This window comes from Lynx rufus, unplaced genomic scaffold, assembly GCF_022079265.1.
Source record: "Lynx rufus isolate CCGP_SWC_20201006 ecotype Redwood Valley unplaced genomic scaffold, mLynRuf1.p SCAF_26, whole genome shotgun sequence".
NCBI lineage: Eukaryota > Metazoa > Chordata > Mammalia > Carnivora > Felidae > Lynx > Lynx rufus.
In genome coordinates this window covers 5,590,331-5,606,239 of record NW_025814841.1, presented here as the reverse complement: position 1 = coordinate 5,606,239, position 15,909 = coordinate 5,590,331, and the positions used below count along the sequence as shown (strand labels likewise).

Genomic DNA, 15,909 nt, shown 5'->3' with positions numbered 1-15,909 from the left:
TTATAAAGCAAGCAGCTTTAATGACGTCCTTGGGGACTGGGGAGGGGTGGGAAGAAGGGGCAGGAGTTTGAGTTAGAGTGGGGTTTCATTTTCTGGCTCCAACTTCATTCTTTCTGGTGGTGACTGTAGCTCTCTTGACTATGGTCAGAGGCTTAGCAGAGTTTCTTTTTTCTTTTTCTTTTTTAAAGTTTATTTCTTTATTTTGAGAGAGTGGGTGGGAGGGGCAAAGAGAGAGAGAGAGACAGAGCTCTGGTGTGGGGCTTGAACTCACGAACCATGAGATCATGACCTGAGCTGACATCGAGTTGGACGCTTAACTGAGTCACCCAGGCGCCCCTCAGCAGGGTTTCTTGACTGTACATTCTTCCTGGAATAGCCAGGTGCAGGGGGCTTCAGTCTTGGCCTTGTCCCTCCGTCTGAAGTTAGAGCCAGAAACCACATCATTGGAAGGAGAGAGAAAGCGCAGTCAGCTCAGGGGGTGGAGGGTCACATCGGAATGAGGTCCCCAGTGTTTCTGGGCCATGTCCCAGAGTAGTGGGTGTAGGGAAGGGTCTGCTGTGACAGAGTGTCTTCTCCTCTCTGATGGTGTCTGGGGTCCCGACCATCTCTCCTAGTCAGCGCATCAGCAAACTGGGACGTTCCATTATAGACAAGTGAACACAAAGCTGGGCTTACCTCCACTGAGGAAACTAGAACCGCGACAGGTGCTTCATCGCGGCATGTGCCGGGGGTGGACCGGTGCTCGCTGGGTGCCGGGCACGGTGCTAAGCGCCCCACGTGGGTGCTATTTATTTAAGTCTCACGGCAACATTATTATCCCCGTTTTCCAGGGAAAATCAACGCTTGGAGAGGCTAAGTGAGCAGGGCCCCACAGGAGGCTGAACTGGGGTCAAAGCCAGGCCTGTCATACTCCACATCCTCCTCTTCTCCCTCGGCTTGCCTCTGACAGGCACCGGCTCCCTCCCGGGCCTTTGCACATGCTGGTCTGTCTGGCTGGAGTTGCTCTCCCTGCCCTCTCCCCCCACCTCCCCGCCTCCGGGAAAAGCCCAGGCCCTGTAAGCACTCTCTCATGTCTTTTTCCTTCTGAACTCATCCAGCCCCGGATGGCTATCTGCTTATTTGAGGAATGCCTCAAATTCCTGCCTCCCTAAGTGACTACAGATTCCTTAAGGGCAGACCATGCCTTAATTCAGGGCTGCACCTCAGCTCGTAGCACACAGCCTCAGGGGTATTTGCAATATTTGTTGAATGATCAGATGAATACATAGGAGTCAGAGGTCACAGAAGGAGATGTATCATGGGCCCACCTGGAGAAATCCACTGTGAATAGTGTGGGACAGCATCACAGCCTGCTAAGTGTAGCCTAGTTGTCAGTATACCCCATCGAGGGGCCTTGGCCCCCCGGCTGCTGGTCATCTGTGGAGGTGCATCAGTCACCCTTGTAGGGGTCATCAGGGTCCGGGGTCCGCGACCTCGCAGATACTGTCAGCCTCTGGCAGGTGTGTGTCAGGAAGTGGCCGGGAGTGGTGGCAGCTGTGTGGGCTCCTGGGTCACCGCCTCGCCTCTGCTTCTCTTTCAGTGCTTTTGTACGTGCGGAAGGAGACGGACGACGTGTTCGACGCTTTGATGTTGAAATCCCCCACGGTGAAGGGCCTGATGGAAGCGGTAAGCAGGGGGACCCGTCAGCCTCTGGGAAACCTGCTTGTGTTCTCCTGAGCTGGAGTCCGTTCATTAAAATGCAGCCTTCCAGATGGCTCCAGAATGAGCTTTATAAAGAAAAAAAACAAAAACAAAAACAGATTTAGGGAAACACTGATCTGACCTCCATCACTGTCAGGGCCTCTTAGCATCTTAAGGAGAAGGAAACTTTAGACAAACTGCCAATTCCTGTCAATTTAAGGCTAATCAGAGTAAGATTGCCGTACAGGAAGGTTAATCTGTGAGTTTCCATTGGTCTCTGCATGAAACCAAATTAGATACGTCTAACTTCCAAATATGCACAGAACAAAAACAATTAGGAAGTGTCTTGCGAGCTGTGATAGTGAAATCCAAAATAAAAATATGACCTCACGTATATATCTGAGGTTACTATCGGAGGTTATCTAAGGTGATGTATGTATATATATATCAGATGTAAGAGATATCTGAAGTCTCTCCCTCCCTTCTCATCCCTAATTTAGTCGATCATGGTGGAACCTGGGCTCAGGAAAAGTTATTTTATATTTTATCCATCTGAATATGACTTTAATATGACTCTACTTTGAATATGATTTCTCACTGCCACTTTGTTTTGTTTTGTTTTTGTTTTTTGAGTACAACTGTGTTATAGAGGATCTGGGTTTTCTATGGTGATGGAGACACTGCCAGGGGACCATCCCAACTCATTTGTGGGTCTGCAAAATGGCTACATTGGAACAGCATCTTGGGTTGTGAGGCAAAACGTTAAAATGTATAGGATAGTGGAATCTCTAAGTGGAATCATACAATATGTGGTCTTTTGTGGCTGGTTTCTCACACTCAGCATAATGTTTCAAACATGGTGTAGTATAATTAGGACTCCATTCTTTTTGATGGCCGAATAATATTCCGTTGTATGGATATACCATATTTTGTTTTTCCAAATTCATCAGCTGATCGATTTTTGGAGTTTTTCCACCCTCTGGCTGTTTGGAATAGTGCTGCTGTGAACATTCATGTGCAAGTTTTTATTTGAACTTTTGTTTTCACCCACTGAGTAACCTCTGCCAACCCTCCCCCACCATAGGAGAGTTGAACTTCTGATATCTCACAGGGGAGTTCATTACACATTCCTTGCTTTGCTTGGCTGGGGGTCTGGGGGAGAGTAGTGCACGCAGAGGAAAAAACGATTGGCAAACATGAGTGACTGGGCGCCTATCATGACTGTGTGGTGTCACAAATGGCACTCAGAGTCTTTTGTTTCCTTCCTTGTAAACTGTGGACAGTGCCTACCTTGGAAAATTTTTCTGTTTGTTTGTACTGCCCTTGACCTCTCACTATCTTAGAAAGAACTCTTGATCACAACAAAGAAGAATGGAATTATTGTTCAACCTGTGTCATATTGGGTCGCTTTTCTTCAGGAGCGGATAATTCTTTTACTCGTCCTGAACCTCCCACACCTTCATTTCAATGCCATAATATCATTACACATACAGATGTAGACGCCTGGATAGAAAAAATTAGTTCTCTGTCAGCAGATGTTACTGAATGCCCCCACACTTGGTGTCATTTGGATAAAATAGAATATTCCTCTTTTCATCTGCATATTTGGTATCATGTCAACTAAGCCATCTGTGTAACTTCGGTGATTCACTTTGGCTGCTTTATTCTTTTATTTTTTTTATTTTTTATTTTTTTATTTTTTATTTTTTTTTTTTAACATTTATTTATTTTTGAGACAGAGAGAGACAGAGCATGAACGGGGGAGGGGCAGAGAGAGAGGGAGACACAGAATCGGAAGCAGGCTCCAGGCTCTAAGCCATCAGCCCAGAGCCCGACGCGGGGCTCGAACTCACGGACCGCGAGATCGTGACCTGAGCTAAAGTTGGACGCTTAACCGACTGAGCCACCCAGGCGCCCCAGGCTTCTTTATTCTTACAATTAGGTTTTAAACCTGATTACAGACAGAGATTTTGTGATGATGATGGGGTAGTGGAGTTGACATGAGTTTTTAAAGTTCTTTGGTTTTTCCAAGTGATTTTACTTAGTAATCCTACAAATGAATCTTCAGCTGCGTAGCCTCCTTGCTGGTCTCTGAGTCCCCTAAGGCCTACTCATACCTCAGGGCCTTTGCACCTGTTTCTCCTTCTGTCAGGAGTGTTCTTCGTGTGGACAACGCTCACTCACTCTTTTTTTTAAGTTCATTTATTTATTTTGAGAGACAGTGTGAGCGGGGGAAGAACAGAGAAAGAAGGAGGATCTCAAGCAGGCTTCCTGCTGTCAGTGCAGAGCCCACATGGGGCTCGAACTCACAAGACCGTGAGATCATGATCTGAAGGCTCACTCTCTTATATCCCTCGGGTCTCTGCTTACATGGCCCTTGCTGAGATGGGCCTGGTCATACCTCCTACAGAAATGGCTTTTCTATCGCTGTTCCCTTACTGTGCATTGTTTTACTCCATATTTGACGTATTTAACATTTGCTAGACGTTTATTTTTTTTCTCCTCCCCAGTAGAGTGTAAAGCTCACGAGCACAGGGACTTTGTGTCTTCTGTGTATCCCCAGATCCTTGAGCATAAATATTTGACTGAACTGAGCGCCTGCTATATACAGGCCATCATGCTGAGTGCTGTGGGTGGCATGGTTTCACATGCATTGCTTTATTTGGTCCTTGCAATACCCCCTGGGAACTTGGCATCATCACCATCTTAACAGAGGTGGAGACTGAGGCCCAGAAAGGGGGTCTCCCGAGGGCTGATAGCTCCACAGAGTGGTGACGCCGACTTAAGCCCTTGAGTGTCTTACATCCAATTAGATGTCCACACATGAAAAGCTACTTCCAGAAGAATAAACTTTCCAAGTCATAGCTCACAACAACTGAAGGAAAGAAAAGGAGGCAATAATAAACCATCAAGCAAAAGTACTATGTGTAGGGGTTGACCCCACACAGTCAGGTTCAAATCCTGGCCCTGACACATTTGAGTGATGTGACTTTGGGCAAGTTACTCAACTTCTCTGTACCCCAGTTTCATAATTTCTGAAATAAGAATAATAATAACGTGGGCCATCGTTATAAGGATAATGATATAAAATGAGATGTAGAGTTGTGCTGAAGATTAAATGAGGCCACATACATGGCACCTAAAAGTAACACATAGAAATACTCTATAGATAGATGATAGATTAGATAGATAGATAGATAGATAGATAGATAGAGCATAACTGTAAGTACTACAGGGTAGGGAGGTGGATTGAAATTCCTCCAAGCCAAAGGGGCTAGAGAAAGGGGTAGGGATGTTCTCTGTTGTTCAGTTGGCTGATGCACACAAGGGAAGGGGTTGTTCAGTGGACCTGGTGGCACCCTCTTCAATTCAACTGAGTTGTTCACGCATGGCGATAAACGCCACTGCTTCCTGATTCTCTTGATAGGTCGAATGCAGCCACCGAGGAAGTGTTTGCAAGCCAGAGTCTCCTCCTTTTTAAATGTGTTTCTTAGAACCCACACTGAATAGTTTATAACCCCAAATAGAAGTCACTGCCTTCCAGAGCAGGCTGTCCTGTTGGATGTCTCTAGACAAGGCAGACTGAGTCCTACATTGGTGGAAATCAGTGGGAGTCTCTAAGTTCTGTCTGTCACATACCTGAGGTTTCTGGGCAAAGATAATACTCTACAAAGTAAAAGTCTAAAAATTACAGCTCATCGGGCAACCAACCAGTAACACATTGATGAGATATGTCCAAGATCTAGAATCCTCCTGGGTGTAAAGGAAGTCTTTGGGGTCTTTAAAAATATTAATGATGGGTTTTTAAAAATCATAGAAGTGGATCATCGTGGGGGCTCCCAGGTGGCTCAGTAGGTTAAGCGTCCAACTTTGGCTCAGGTCACGATCTCACGGCTCGTGATTTTGAGCCCCACGTCAGGCTCTGTGCTGGCAGCTTGGAGCCTGGAGCCTGCTTTGGATTCTGTTTCCCCCTCCCTGTGCCCCTCCCTCACTCATGCTCTCTCTCTCTCTCTCTCTCTCAAAAATAAACAAACATTAAAAGAATAAAATTAAGAAAAAAAGAAGTGGATCACTGTTGCAGGTAAATTGAAAAGCACAGATTAAAAAGCAAGCACTCTTACTAAGTGCTGCCTTCAAGAGAACTATCGTGCAGCACGTCTTTTCCTTGCATAGAGAGCAGGGTTTAGGGGTGATATCATCCAGGGCCTGGGCAGAAGGAATCAATGCTTCTATAACCCACTGACAGATGGCCAGCTTCTTCCACATGATATCTTGCACAGTCCCACTTCTTTCCAGGGTTTCTGAATTTGCCAAAACACGCTTCCTCGCCTGGCATGGAGGCAGAGGACGCTGTGTCACTGTGGCGTATTATCAAGCTGCCACTCCCTCTGCCTGTGACAGTTGTGTGGAGGGCAGACATTTGCCCTTCAGTCTCACGTATGCCCATTTTCTCTAAGAGTTCAGAATCTGAAACCAGACTGCCAGATTCTTACCTTTGAAACCCGTCTCTGCCACTTATTAGCAGGGCAGATTATTTAATGACTGTCAGCTCGAGTTGCCTCGCCTGACCAACAGGGCTCAGAAAGGTACCTATTTACTGTAATGATGCGTCTGTTGGATCAGAGTGTTATGTGCCCCTATGATAGGCACTTAGTAACTACTCAATAAATGCTAGCTGCTGCCACCACTCCCAGCAGACCCAAGTCCAGACTGGAATTGTGCTGGCTTTATGCAAATTGCCTCGTTCTGATCGTTATCCACTGATTTGTGAGCCAAGGTACTTGCATTCCTGCTCTGGGGCATTGGGAGTCAAACCTCTGAAAAGACCAAGAATCAGAATCACTTTTCTTTCACAAGAGAGGAACTTACAGATAGGAGTCTGATGGCGTTGGGTAGAAGCATGTCCCTATTTTATTTTAAAAAGAAGTTCCAAACGACACCAACCAAAGTTAAAAAAAAACAAACCCTTTCAGGCCAAGCGAGTCAGAATAATAATCAGGTACAAATAACACATGGTCCAGCCGACAGCAAGTTCTCACGTAGGGAATGCTGATCAGAAATTCTTCCCTTTTTGTGCTGTGGCACGTCTTTGGTAGTGTGATGAAGTCTATGGACCCTGCTCTGAATAAAGTTTTTCAATGTACAAAATAAAAAAACACAGGATTACAAAGGAAACCAATTCTATCGATCACATTGAGGTCCTTAATGAAAAATATTTGTGCTACGGGAATATATGCGCTCCTTATTCATGCACTAACATGATCCATGGGTGGGACTCCTAACTACTGTACTTTCGAAGTCTGATGGATGAACGTAATTGATATTTCGAGATCTGTGCCGTAATTCTAATATGACATGAGAATATCTGTGACTTCCATTGGTAACAAAACTCAGTTACCGCTAAGACTATTGTATGTTCCTGACTGAAGGGAAGGTTAAATTAAACTCCAAGGTTAGCGAAAATAAAGATGTACACTTTCCCACCCCCCCCCACCTCAGTTCATGTGCGTCCTCCGGTCTTCTGCAGACCCCAGGTTAGGGAGCGCTGGCTGAGACCAACCCGGAAGTGCTCAGGGAGTGGCGGCTCCAGGAACGATGCCCAGGGGACCCGCCCCTCCAGCATTGGTTCTGTGCACCAGCTCTGTTGACTGGGTGGGTTTGGAGCCCCACGGGGTGGGGGCCACGGTGAGCTCACTCCTGAGCAACGGCCACACCTCCATCCCTCAGCAAGGCTCCACTCGCAGCGCTCTGCTCTGGGTGCGAACCAGCGCACGTCAGCGTTTCTTTCTCAGTTGGCATGTGCAGGTGTGGACGCCAGGACCCGGCAGATAGCGCAGGTGCCGGGCTTGGGAAGACGAGAGAAAGGAAGTAGAAATTCTCCCAAAGGGCAACGGTATTGAGCCTGGGGAGGCGTGACAAAATCTGCCCATCCTACCTTATTCAGACTATCTCACCGCTTTGGAAATAGCATGACGATGCTCAAAGAAACTTGCTGCTGTTAGAGCTTCTTTAGATAGCTATAACATAGCATCTTCCCCAGACGGTTGCTAAAGGAACTGGAGAGTCTGAGGAAGGGGTGCTGAGCTGTTACACAGCCAGGGTTCCGGGGCCCCCTTATTCCCAGTTTCGCTTTTCCGCGGTGTCACTTACCTGTGGTCACACGTAGTCCAGAAGCAGATGATCCCCTGATGATCTTTGGAAGGTCAATAGCCTGATGCTCAGCTCATTCGTGTCGCTTCATCTCGTCACATAGGCATCTTATCAGCTCACGTTATCACAAAAAGAAGGGTGTGTCCAATACAGTAAGATATTTTGGAGAGAGACCACATGCACATAAGTTTTATTACAGCATATTGTAATAATTTTTCTGTTTTATTATTAGTTATCAATCTCTAACTGTGCCTAATTTATAGATTAAACTTTCTCATAGGTATGTATGTGTACGAAAAAAAACTGTGTGTGTGTGTGTGTGTGTATACATACAGGGTTTGTTACTGTCTGAGGTTTCAGGCATTCACTGGGATCTTGGAGTGTATCCTTATGGATAAAAGGGGACTGCCCTACTTCCAAATAATTAAGCACGTGTGGCAACTTTGAGTTTTGCATTTCTAATGAATTCTGATGTAATTTGGCTTATCTTTGTGACCCAACACATGATAGATTCTCTTTAGGAGATGTGTGTGTGTGTGTGTGTATGAAATATTAAATCTAGCATAGCGACGATATTATTCCTTTGTTCTTACTTGCCTTAGGTGTGTCCAACTCTAAAAGCAAACCGGGAGTATGGGCGACTGCTGTCCTCCTACAGTACTGTGCTTGTTCGTGTGGTGAAGTGTCCCACGATACTTGTTTTTCTTTCAAATCTGCCCACCATCTTGTACTTGGTGCTCAAGTGCTGTGCTGTTGGAGGCCTCAAGTTTAAGATTGCTACACCTTTTCCTACACTGTTTTTTATCATTGCATAATATCCTGTGTAACCTCATCAACCCTAACGCTCACCTTGTTGTCTACAAATGTCCTCACCCCTGCTCTCCTTTGTTTGCTAGCCCTCCAGCCATCCCCTCTTTAGCCTTTGCCTCTGGTGTTTTTCTGCTAAACATCCAGCTGGTTCTCTTTCTTTCTCGTCCTTCTTTTAACTTTTCTTTTTTTCCCTACGCTGACACTCTGGCTTTCGATGGAAAAAGGCAGTTTGTTCTCATTTGGTATAATGACGGATAGACTGGATTTTCTGTCGTCTGTATTTTTCTTTATTATTGATTTTACTTTGCAGTTTCCTCTTGCTGTCTCTTCTGCTTGGCAGACTTATTAACTTGCTGTTTCCCACCTTTTCTGGAAAGTTACTGTTTACGTTTCCTCAGTTATTTCGGTCCCTCCTCATTTCTCTGTGATTTGAAGATGAAATTCCAGCTATGTTTTGCACCAACGCTGTGTAGCTCCCCCCAGCACGAGGCGAGGCCGTGAGAGCTTTGGTTTCTCCCTCTCCTGCCGCCTTCTCTTGCTTAGCCGGAGTGCATCGGGGGTGCTCACCCCTCCGTCCCCACAGACTCCCGACTTCTTGGTGTTGCTGAGATAGTTTGATGCTTTCACTCTAACAAACGATGAGATTTGCTCCCTTAGTGTGTCCTTTTTACTTCGAGAATCTTTATTTGGCCCTTATTTTGCACCCCCATTCCATCTAACTATGTAAACAGCCACACACAGTTACATCCTGATAGATAACTGTCTATCTGTAGTTAAGTATATATCAATATAATATAGATAGATGAAGAGAGGGTGTTTGTATACATTTAAAAATTTATTTATGGCACAATGCTAGTGGTTTGTTGTCTTCCCCCTTCGCCTGGCCGAAACCTCTCTTCTGATGCATTTTCTGTTTAGATAACGTTCTTTTGTGAGTATGTTCCTCCTGGAGTGAACATTTCATTTGGGTGAAATGTTCTCTGAACTTTTGCATTTCCTCGATACCATTTTTTTTTCACCCTGATGCCTGAGGCATAGCTTATTGGTGTACAAGGTTCTTGGGGTGAAGTTCTTTTTTTCAGTAGTCTAGAGAGGTTACTCTGCTATCCTTTGGTTTCTAATGTTGCAGATGGGAAGACCGAAGCCAGGTTTATTCTTCTGTTCCTTTTTTTGGAGGGGGGTGGTGGTGGTAACTTGTTCTGGAAGGTTTCAGAATGTTTTTATTACCCTTTGGAGATCCGGCACTTTGTTCAGAATGGCCAGATGCGTGTCTTTCCTCGTTGATCTCTCCCGGGATTCAGGAGCCCCCCGCTTTGTCCAAAAACCTGGGTCTTTCTTCTATTATTTGTTTAATTATTTCCTCTTCTCCATCAGTTCCTTTTTCTCTGTCTGGGACCCTGGATAGTCACATCTTCTGTGGCCTACCTCTGTTCTTCAAATCTCTCTGTTCGCTTTTGTTTTTTAAAGCTGCCTTTTTTGTTCACGAGTTCCTCTATGCTCCATGTCTTTGCTCTGCTTTTGAACTTGTTTTTCTAATTGATCTTTCCTAATACTATTGGTTTGCTGTATTGACTACCAGTCTTTCAGTTCATTTACTGAACTTTAGAATGTGTTTAGTTCAGTAATCGTATTTTTGGATCAGAATTTTGCATGTGTGTGCAATCTTCATAAGTGTTTTTTTTAATGTTCTGTTCAAATGGATGCCTACAACACAAGCACCGTTCATCCTCTCCGCTGCCCCCAGGCCATGTCATTTTACATACTGGGCACATTTAGGCTCTGCTGTGGGCACAGGGCGGTCCCATCAGTGATGGAGCAGTGACGAGTGGAAGGCAGGCTGCTGGTTCTCCAGGCTCCTGTTGCCCTCTCAGCCTTCTTTTCTGCTCCTCTGGGCTTATTCTGGGGGTGAGGAGTCCTTCCTGTGCAAGTGGAGGGGTAAGAGGTGGGAATGTGTGCTTGTACGTGGGATAAGCTCTTCCGGGGATCCAGAGCTGTCTGCCTGTGCCCTAGGGCTCCTCCGCCTCTTTTCAGAGCCCCTGTTCCACTGCCCAGCTGCCCCTGTCCCAGAACTCACTTATCCTAGCTGGCTGTGAGTCCCCCCCCAGCCGCTGGGCTCAGAAGAGGCTGGTGGATCGGATTTGGGACAGAGAAGGCAAGACAGACATTGAGGGTAGGTCTCTCCAGAAGCCATCTCCAAACTATGATTGCTTTATATTTGTAAAAGTGAATCACAATCATTGTCAAAAGGAGGACGGGGGGAGGGCAAGCCACTACAGAATGGTACAAAGTGAAAAGTAAAAGAGTCTCGTTTCTGTCCATTCTCCCAGGGTAGCCGCTGTTAATAGATCAATAGATTGGCAGGTCCTTCACATATTTTCTATTTCCTTACATACTTATTTCTTTAAAAACATGAATGGGGTCACACCATATATACTGTTTTGCAAGTTGTTGGCTTTTTCCCCTTTGTGTGTTAAGGACTTTATTTTTCATATAGGCTTGTCACATTTTTAAATGACTGGATGGCTTTCGACTGTGAAGATACCGAAACATGCTTAATGAGTGCTTGTTACATACGGTTTTCTCTATTATGAACAACGATGCTTTGAAAAGCTTTGCGTACGTCTGGGCGTATTTCCGTAGACCAAGTTACTAGCGGTGGAATATGTGGGAATATGCTTTTTAAATTTTAAGAGCTTTTCCTAAATTTCCCTCCAAAAAGCTCGAGCTTGTTATTCTCCACCTATGGAATACGAGATTTGACGTTTTTCACGCTCTAGCTGACATATTATCATATTATCATTCTTCTAGTTTCCGTGAGCCTGATAACATAAAAGTAACATCCTACTGGTTTAATTTGAAATTTTAAAGTGAGGAGTGAGGTGGTACATTTCTTCATGCACTTACTGTCCTCTCGTGCTTTTCTCTGGGAGTTACTTCTTCACGCTGGGTTCTTCCTTTTCCCATTGACAAGAAAGTTTCATAGTATATTGTCTGTCTTCCGCTTCTTATGGTGGATTTTGCTCTACCGGTATTTGTAATTCTCTGTTGTTTGATCAACCTTTTGCCCTTGTTTCTTCAGGTTTCATGTCTTCATTGGAATGATCTTCCCTCCTTGAAGATGACATCAATACAAAGAACTGACCCCTGGTTTCTTCTTATACTTTTATGGTTTCAGCCTTCACGTGTAAATCTTTGCTCTATCTGAAATTTATTCTGATGTCAGAAGTAGAGAAGGGATCCAGCTTAACTTGTTGAATTTTTTCTATATGGCTACTTATTTAACCCAACATGGGGGCCGGGGTCCATTTTCTTTCCGGCTAATCTGAGATGATACCTTTATTGTAGATTAAATTACCATGTGGCTGAATCTTTCGTTGAATGACTCAAGGTTTAGGCACAGGAGAGCCTTGCAGCTGAGGCATATTGGGAGCTTGACTCCTGAGTGAAGGATACGGGCACCCAGGAGAATCTCCACGAGACTGAGAGCGGAGGTTTCTCTCTTGCCTCTGCTTAGCCTCCCCTTCCATGCTCATCTGCCTTTCTGTTATTGGTGTTACAGATATCTGAGAAATACGGATTGCCTGTGGAGAAGATCGCAAAGCTTTACAAGAAAAGCAAAAAAGGGTAAGAAAGAAACAACTTAAACTGACTTCCAAATCAGAGAAGTCTACATAGTCCCTTTAAAAAAAAAAAAATGGTGTCTGCCTTTTGTTAGTTCTGTTTCCACCTTTTATAAAAACTGTGTGTCATCCTTACAAAGGATTGCTGAGCAGCTTGCAAACGCAGTGCATTTTGAAGATCTTTAATAAGATAGGGAGGGAGGGAGACAGTGCATTGTCATGATGCCGCCTGAGATGTCCTATTGCAATGTCAGAGTGGTGGGATAGAAGGGTCTGGAAGGGGTGAGGACACTGGGGAGAGTGGCAAAGTCAGCTCTGCCAAGTGTGGAGTGTGTAAAGAATCACATGCTACTCTGGGGTTGGTTTCAGGGTGACACATGAAGAACCAGAAGCGCTCAGGGTATAGCAAATTCTTCTGAGGTGAATATTAACACAATGATCTAAATGACCGTTGGACCTGCTTATTCTCAGCGTTAAGAACAATAACTCGTTCATGAGGCGTTCAGTAGGTTCTGGGCCCCCTGCAAGTGCTTTATATACACTGCTCTGTTATTCCTCCCCACGCTACCACCCCCCAGCCTTCCTAGGGCTTCCTGTGTATGAGGGTCTAAGAGTAGAGGCTGCGGGAGCTGGATTTAGTCCCAGGAGAGCGTTTCCACCGAGTCAGCTTCTGGAGTTATTTTCCTACAGAAAATAACTTTTTCCTAAAGAAAACGGGTCTTTAAACTCTTCTCTGAGCCTCTGTCATAAAGGAGATTGATTTGCTGAGACGCTCAGGCTTTCTGAGTGATGGGTCTCTTGGTAGAGCAGGAGTCAAATGGGAGACCTTTTCCACTGGAGCCCTGTTGGGACGCTCCCTTAACTGTATGTTACAGTTTTCCTCACAGTCCGTGCAATAGGCTGAGTGTATTCCTTTGAGGATGAGATTTGAGTGGTGTCTCAAGGTCTTACTGCCGAGCAGAAATCCTCAGTGCAGACGTACAGTCTGACGGCAATAACGTTTCACTTCCATCGAACGCCATGTTAAGCCCTGTGCTAAAAACTTTAATCCTTACGACAACCATCTAGAGAGGAGTTGTTTTTCTTATTTTTGCAGAAGAATAAACTGAGGCTCCTAAACTTGCCAGATGACACATAGCTGTCAAATGAGTCAGTTCTTCGATGGCAAACTGAGATCTGTCTGATTTCCAAATGAGGGAGAGACCCTGGAGGTTGTTGGTTCTCTTAAAACTAAATCCACTTGGGATCGTTAGGTCACACGTGGTGAAGGGCGAGCTTCAGAGCCAGGCAAAGCCAATTTCCGATCTAGCTCAGCCACGAACCAGCTGGATGACCTTGGGGAGCTGATTGACCTTCCCTGCACTCAATTTTCTCATTTGCAAGGTGGTGATGGTCACGCCTACCTTCAAGACTGCTGTGAAGAGTAAACACAAGGTCTCTGAAACCCTGAAACACATTACATTCCCAATGGGGTAGCCACAGTTCTTCATCTTCCTCTTCCTCTGACTATGGAGTACTTTTTTTTTTTTTTTTTTTTTTTTGAGAGAGAGAGAGAGACCACAAGCAGGGGAGGAACAGAGAGAGAGAGAATCCCAAGCAGTCTCCACCCTGTCAGCACCGAGCCCTATGTGGGGCTCGAGCTCACGAACCATGAGATCATGACCTGAGCCGAAACCAAGAGTTGGATGCTTAACTGACTGAGCCACCCAGGCGCCCCTGGAGTACTTTTTTAAAGTGTATTTTCAAGAGGCAGTATGGTTTAATGCAAACAGGGGACCCGTGTAGGACCCGGCTCTGTCACTAGCTTACTGTGTGATTTCCGGCTCGTCTCTCTGAGCCATAGTTTTCTAATCTATAAAGCAAGAGGGTTGGGTTGAATGCCTCCGGAGACCTGTTTAATAAGGAGTCATGAGGTTAGTTCTGACCAATTGAGGCTTTGGGTTCTTCAGACTGGTTTCTGCGGGAAGAAAATACTATGAGGGTCTTCTTTTCCTGCCTTACCTCCTCTCTCCTCCACCCTTCCCAGCCTCCCTTGCCAAAGAATGGCTAGGGGAGCCCCCAGCCTGGGTCGGCCCTTGCCCACCGCCTGCTGTTGATGGCATCTTTGTTTCTTACCCCCCACCCTCCTCCCCGGCAGCATCTTGGTGAACATGGACGACAACATCATTGAGCACTACTCGAATGAGGACACCTTCATTCTCAACATGGAGAGCATGGTGGAAGGCTTCAAGATCACGCTCATGGAAATCTGAGCCCTGGTCTCGGCGTCCCCTCAGCAGGGGCCCTCGGTGCATTCCTCCCTGGGAGAGGTGGAAGCCCCGGCCCAGAGCCCAGAGCCCTGCCCCCCCCCCACCCCCCACCCCCCAACCGCTGTTACAGACTGTGCTGGGAGCCGGGCGAGGCACAGAGCCCCGTCCCTTATCAGTGTGTCTGGCCCATCCCCTGGCTCCTGCTGGAGCTAAATCCTGAGCCCCACAGGAAGGCGCGCTGGGCCTGTCAGACACTTATTTATTGCCCACCTGTTTCTGGAGTCCCGGGGTCCAGGCCTGCCAGGACTCTGCAGGACACTGCTGGCCCCAGGTGAGACCGTCCAGAGCCCCCCCTCACCTTTCAAGGGAAACACAGCCAATCTGTTCACCCCGAAGAGCCCGAGAACGCCTCACCTCCGCTTGCCCTGAGCGGCTGGTCAGAACGAGCTGCCGCCCGCTGCCGCCGTCGGGCGGGGTCGGAGGTGGACACCCGCGTCCTGGTCACAAGCCTTCAGGTGTCTCTGGGGAAGGCCGTCCTGCTAAACACGTCTGGGGGTTTCCAGCGAGTGGCCGCCAGGCCTTGTACAGGAAGACATTCGGCTACCGTGTAATTAGTAACCCAGAAGGTACGCCTGGCTATTATGTACATAGTGTTTATAATATGGCAATAATATATTTTACCTGCGGTACGTGGGCATGTTTACTGCCGCTGGCCTAGGGGAGACGCGTAGCTGAGGCTCCGCTTTCTGCGAGAGGTTTGCAGGGGACGCGCCGGGACAGGGAAGTGGCCTTCGGGCTGTCCGGCGACTGCAGGGGTGCCAGCGGGCACGCCCGCCCTGTGGGCCGCCACGCTTGCCTGCCGGTGATGTGCTTTCCGGCCTCTCTCACTCTCTGAACGGTCTCGTCAGCGGGAAAGGTCGGATTGTCTGAGGCCCCAGCTCCTCCAGCTTCGGTGAGCTTTCCGGAGAGACCGCAGGGGGCTTGCGGCTGGGCCCCGTGCTGGGGCCACTGCAGAACTTGGTGATCATGAGGACCCGGCCTCTGTGCAGCGCCTGACAGTTGACAAGTGCGTCTTTCATCTCACGTGGCTCCCCCAAAAGCCCAGCTGCGGTTCTGAGAGTGATGCCAACAGCTTGGCTCCGAATTCACAGGCCGGGGGGCTGCTTCCCGTGGCCACCTCTGCTCCGGGCTGCTGGATTCGGGGGGACGGGGGGAGGGGGTGCCCCCAGAGCCTCCTGGCTCTTCCGAAGGGCAGCCCCTGGAGGAGGACTGGAAGAGAGGAGGCCTGGTCCCCCCGTACATGCTCTGGGAGACGAAGAGTAGAAAAAACGCTTCCCTAAACACTCGCGAAATCATGAACCGTCCTGGGCCGCTGTTCTCTCTGAAGGGACAGGTAGGTG

General features: G+C 47.1%; 1 protein-coding gene across 1 annotated transcript in view; it reads left to right on the top strand.

Annotated features, from left to right (window-relative positions):
* Positions 1-14,536, top strand: part of GRHL2 (grainyhead like transcription factor 2) — a 118,442-nt gene extending 103,906 nt beyond the window's left edge. Inside the window, exons 13-15 of the mRNA XM_047088957.1 lie at positions 1,580-1,665; positions 12,200-12,264; positions 14,398-14,536. Of these exons, the coding sequence (XP_046944913.1) occupies positions 1,580-1,665; positions 12,200-12,264; positions 14,398-14,512 (266 nt within the window). The 3' untranslated portion in view covers positions 14,513-14,536. The remainder of the gene's footprint in view (positions 1-1,579; positions 1,666-12,199; positions 12,265-14,397) is intronic.
* The last annotated feature ends 1,373 nt before the right edge of the window (positions 14,537-15,909 follow it).